At 44.2% G+C, this 6000-nt stretch overlaps 1 protein-coding gene across 1 annotated transcript in view; it reads right to left on the reverse strand.

Annotated features, from left to right (window-relative positions):
• Positions 1 to 3807, reverse strand: part of DIPK2B (divergent protein kinase domain 2B) — a 44756-nt gene extending 40949 nt beyond the window's left edge. Inside the window, exon 1 of the mRNA XM_041740920.1 lies at positions 3333 to 3807. Coding sequence (XP_041596854.1) covers positions 3333 to 3565 — 233 coding nt within the window. The 5' untranslated portion in view covers positions 3566 to 3807. The remainder of the gene's footprint in view (positions 1 to 3332) is intronic.
• Positions 3808 to 6000: the final 2193 nt, after the last annotated feature.

Here is a 6000-nt window from a genome sequence, read left to right on the forward strand (position 1 = left end):
AAGAAGTGAGCACTATGCATAGACATCTCCATTTGGGGGGATCCCTGGGCGGCTCAGTGGTTTAGCGCCTGCCTTCGGCCCAGGGCGTGATCCTGGAGTCCTGGGATCGAGTCCCACATTAGGCTCCCTGCGTGGAGCCTGCTTCTCCCTCTGCCTGTGTCTCTGTCTCTCTCTTTCTGTGTCTCTCATGAATAAATAGATAAAATCTTAAAAAAAAGAAGAAGTCTCCAATTGGAGATATGTACATATATAAAATCTTCTAAAACTGCTACATTTTGTGACCCAGAAATTCCACTCTTGGGAGTTTGTCATAGGAATTTATGATCGATGCACACAAAAATCTAGCAACAAGGATGTTCAAACATAACACTGCTTATAATACTGAAAAGAAGAAAAAACCTAGTTGTCTCACAGTAGTGGATTCGTTTTATAAATTGTGGCTGATCAATGCAATCTAATACCACAAAGCCATTAGAAATAAAATTGTGGATGTGTCATTTGCAACTGTCTTCTCCCATTTGGTGGGTTGCCTTTTTGTTTTGTTGATGGCTTCCTTCTCTGGGCAAAGGCCTTTTATTTTGGTGCAGTCCCAATAGTTTAATTTTACTTTTGTTTCCCTTGCCAAAGGAGACATGTAGAAAAATGTTTCTATGACTGATGTCAAAGAACAGTTACTAATGTGGAAAGGTGTTCCTGACATATTGTTACATGAAAGTGTACAGGAAAGTATACACACTATGATCACATTTTTGTTGAAAAAAAATTTTAAATCCATACTTAGGAAAAAGGTGGTGAGGATATACACCAAGATGTCTCTTGGTGGAGGAATTATACATGATTTTCATTTTGTGCTTTCTCTGGTATTTCTTGAAAATTCTAAAATAAACAGGACTTTTGAAATAAGGAAACAGTTGCTGACTCTGTAAGGAACTATAAACAAGTCCAGGTTCCCAGACCCACTCACTGCCTCTCTCTGCTGCTTTGAGCTTCAGGAATGTGCGTTCTCAACAGGGAGAGCCCTAAATCCCAACCTGGCCCTCCTGGTGCTTTCCTGCTTGTATCTGCACACATCCCTTTCAGGCGCACATGGAAAATAAATTCTGAGGGAGCTGAGGTAATATCCTGAACTTGAATGGGAACACAAACCTATTTGGGGAAATGCTTCCTGGATTTGGCCAATACCTGCCTGGTGAGAAAAACCTTCATTTATTGCCACTTGGCGAAGAGTCAAATGTAAGATCCATACACTCTTGTTTAGTTACCTCGAGGAGGATGTGAACCCAGGACTCTCCTTCTGTCGAATTCCATAATGTTCACCCCCCTTGGAAAATATGTCCATATTCTCCCTGCCTCCTTTCTCTGAGGAGTCAGCCCCATTTCACCCGTGTTCTTGGTCCTCTCCACCCCATTTCTTAGGCGGGAAATCTTGCATTCACTTTCAACATTTCCATCTTTACTTTCCGTCGGGTTGAGTTGGTCAGCAAAATGACTCTCTAGCTGAACTGATTGGCATCCTTCCTGCCCTGCTTTGCTCCCACTGACCTTTCTCTTGGACTAGGAAGGATGATCTGGCCGCCCCTGCCAGCATCAACCAGTCCATCCTGCTACACTGATTTCCTTTTTAAAAAATTATTATTTAAAAAAAAAGTTTTATTCATTCATTTGAGAAAGAGTATGAGCAGAGGGAGGGGCAGAGAGAAAGAAAGAAGTAGATTCCCCACTGAGCAGGGATCCCAGCGCAGGGCTTGATCCCAGGATCCTAAGATCATCTAAGATCATGACCTGAGCGGAAGGCAGATGCTTAATGGACTGAACCTCCCAGGCGCCCCTTCCTACACACTACTTTCCAGGAGTTCCTTCCAAAACACAAATTTCATCTTGTCTCTACCCCGCCAAACTCCTTCACCATTGCCTGAAATAGAGGTTCCCCAGTTGGGAAGGTCTTTCAACTTTTCACCATTTGAAATACTTTAAAAAAAAACGTCTAACGAGGAAAGTCCACATCAATATGATATTTACCATCTAGCAAAAGTTCCACATTTTTGACTGATACTTTCTATTCATTATATCTGTTTAGAAACTTAGTTGGATAATCAAATACGTCTTAGGTTAATACAGATTGGAAATCAATTATTGTAAATTAATGCTGTTTGCTTGGTCACCAAATCTTACATGCCTAAGATAGGTCCCTGAGGAAGGCTGAGGAGAAAAGGCCTATTACAAAGGGTCTTTGGTATCAAAGAGGTGTGGAACCGCTGGCCCACAGGTGAGGGTCTCAAATCCTTGGCATGGCTTTCAAGACTCCTGCCCCATCTGCCTCTTCTAATCTCCTCCTTCTGCCATGCCTCCATATAGGCCCCATGCTCTAGCCACTAAGTGCTTTTTGCGTCTTTCTGCACCCTGGGCCATTGCTTTAGCTGGTCCTTCTACCTTAAACCCTTCTCCCAAATTTCAGGTCATTCTTTAAAGGCATTGCTCTGAATGCCTTCGCTGGTCCCCATTTGGAATTAATATTACCCTCCATGGAGCTCCCGGAGGTCCTTTACATTTCATTTCTGGCCTGCATCAGACCAGGTCTTATTATTGTTATATAAACAAATTATCTTATTATTGTTAACATGGCTCCCTCCTCCTGAACCCCTCGAGGGCAATGGCCAGAGTTATAGCAATGTCACTAGAGCACCTGCCAGGTCTTGGCTGTGGTCAAGACTCATTGACTATGTGTTGACAGGTTTAATTCCAGACTGCAATACCATCCTTTGGTGAGATCCATGTGAATCACTATTTACCAAAGTTAGGTTTTCCTCTGATCAGAAAATTTGTTCAGAAACTTTGGAGCAAACTGCCCTGGTTTGAGTCCCATATCTGCCACTTACTAGGTGGTGACCTGGGACAAGTCACTTAATCTTGTCATGTTCACTGTCTGAGTAATGAGTGCATAACATTAACTCCAGGATGGTGATGCAGAATGAATAAAAACAGTAAAATGTCGGGCACTTGGTAGGCCTTCTAATTAATTTTATTTCCCTCTTTTCATGAGAAATGAACTTGGTAACCTCAATAATCCTGGGCTACTCCATTCATAGAAAAGAACACTTTCAGCTCCCACTTCAAAAGAAAACTTTGGATTTAGCATTTAGGGCTAGAATTTGGCTTCATACCTCAACCCCCTCCCCACCCCAACCTCAACCCATCACCACTATGATTAAATGACTTTGCATCAGCTCCCACCCATTAATTACATCCCGATTCATTTTCATGAAACTCCTGGACATCCTCACGTGAAGGGAACCGGATTTTGCCCCTCCGAGTTATCTAATGGAGATTCTGACCTGATTTCTTCTTTAAAGAACTTCTTGCAAATTGATGTCCCGATGCAGGCATTGCATTTATCAAGACCGAGGAAAGTCCTTCCAGAATTGTAGCTGGTTCTGATTCGGGGCACCAGAGAAGGAGAGGGAGAAGCCAGCGAGGAGAAAGAACAGCTCAGGGCTGAGACCCACAGCAGCAGGCCGGGCCGGCCTGGGCAGAGGCTGGCAGCCTTAGGCCCCAGCTGGGGCTCCATCTCTCATTCGGGATTCCAGCTGCAGCCTTCAGCTGCCCACTCAGGGCTGCGCAGAGATAGGTCTTGGCAAAAGAGAGGGGGCCGGCTTCAGGGCGCTGACCCCATCCCAGCTTCCCCACTTTCTGTTTGAGGATGCTAAGGAGCTTGGGGCTAATGGGGCTGGGGAGGAGGTGAGGAAGTCCATGGAGGATGCTGATAACACCGTTTCCAGAGTTACTCTTCCTCTGTCTGGGGCGGCTGCCGCACGCTGGGGAAGGGCTGACTGGCAGATTTCGGGAAGGACAATGGTCAGGGCTTCCCTGCGCAGTCCTTTTGACAAACACAGGATATCCTGGCTGGGCAGGAAAGGTCCATGCAGGATGTGTGTCCGACCTGGATTCCACCTGGGAGTTTCAAAGGATCCTGAAGTCCTCCACCCTCTACTGTTTCAGCTCTGGGCACATCTGTCCTAATGGATCACACACACACACACACACACACACACACACACACACACACACACCAACCTCCCCCCTCTGCAGTGGATACTTTGGCCTGCCTCTTGACTAACCATACCAGCCCCACTTTGATTCCATTTGGCTGGGAAATAACTCAAGGTTAGTTTGCTGGCTATTAGGTGGCACACTGAACACTGATTCAAAGAGCAAAACCTTTTGACTGCTTCGGGTATAGAAAAAAATGTAAGTTAGTTCATATCTCAGCTCCTCTTACAGACCAGAGAACAGAGGGGAAAGAATCTGGTGGCCTCTGAGGTGATGAGGGAGCACCAGAAAGATTCTTCTGCCTGCCCACAGCAGTGTCTGTCTCTACCTCCCCTGCCCGCAAGTCCCTCTTTCCTTTACCACCCCGCCGCACTTCTCCATGGCCAGCCTAACCTGGTGGCATTTACTGCCACACAGTTGCCTTCATCCTGACAGCAAGATAAGAGCCACAGCACCAAGTGGAAGGGTGTGCTAATTTAGGAATAGAGAGAGCAAATGAGGACCAAGTTGGGGCAGGCAGGCTTAGGATAGGAGAGGGGTGTGTGTGTGGCCGGGGAGGGGGGGAACCAGATAAGAGGGGGCCGGGATGGTCTAGGGAGAATTGGGGAATTTTGTTAAAGATTGGCAGGAAGAGTGGACTAATGACAGTTCTCTGATGGCTAAACGAGTGCTTTTAAGCTCACTGTCTGTCCTCCTCAGGGAAATGTTTGGTTGTGTTTGTTTTTGATTCTAGAGTTGCAGGAATTCTTTATGTATTCTAGATACTAGTTCTGTGCTGTATATGTGGCTTGCAAATATTTTCTCCCAGGTGGTGACTTGTCTATCATCTTCTGAACAGGGTCTTTCACAGAGTGAACATTTTTAATTTTTTAAAAAGATTTTATTTATTTATTCATGAGAGACGGGGAGAGAGAGAGAGAGAGAGAGAGAGACAGAGAGAGAGAGAGAGAGAGAGAGAGAGAGAGGCAGGGACACAGGCAGAGGGAGAAGCAGGCTCCATGCAGGGAGCCCGACGTGGGTCTCCAGGATCAGGCCCTGGGCTGAAGGCAGCACTAAACCACTGAGCCACCTGGGCTGCCCAACATTTTTAATTTTGATGCTGCCCTGTTGTCAATTTTTCCTTTTATGAATCATGCTTTTAGTGTCAAGTATAAGAACTCTTCACCCAAACCTAGATCCCAGAGACTTTTCTCCTATAATTTCCTTTTTTTAAAAAAAACGATTTTTAAAATTTATTTATTTATTTATTTATTTATTTATTTATTTATTTATTTGAGAGAGAGAGAGAGCATAAGCAGGGGCAAGGGGCAGAGGGAGAGGGAGAAGCAGACTCCCCACTGAGCAGGGAGCTCCACGTGGGGCTCTATCTCAGAACGCTGAGATCATGATCTGAGCCAAAGACGGACGCTCAACTGACTGAGCCACTCAGGTGCCCCGCTTCTATGATTTCTTATAAAAGTTTTATATCTTACATTTAAGCCTATGGCCCATTTTGAATCAATTTTTGTGTAAGATGTGGTTAGGTCAAGCAAGGTTCATATTTTTACCAATGGATATCCAACTGCTCCAGCACCATTTATTAAAAAGACTACCCTTTGTCCATCGAATTGCTCTTGTACCTTTGTCAAAAATCAGTTATGTCTGGATTCTCAATTCCATTCTATTGACTTATGTGTTTCTCTGTCAGTATTACACAATCTTGATAATTGTAGCTATAGACTACGTCTTGAAATTGGGTAGACTGATACCTACAACTTTTTTCTTCTTTTTAAAAAATTATTCTAGCTATTTTAGTTCACTTGCCTTTCTATATAAATTTTAGAATAATCTTATCTATATCTACAAAAAACTCTTGTTGCAATTTTGATAGGGTTGAGTTAAATCTGTATGTCAGTTTGGGGAGAATTGACATCTTTATTAAGCTGGGTCTTCAGTTGCATAAACATTTATGTC

This window comes from Vulpes lagopus, chromosome X (assembly GCF_018345385.1).
Source record: "Vulpes lagopus strain Blue_001 chromosome X, ASM1834538v1, whole genome shotgun sequence".
Classification (NCBI taxonomy): domain Eukaryota; kingdom Metazoa; phylum Chordata; class Mammalia; order Carnivora; family Canidae; genus Vulpes; species Vulpes lagopus.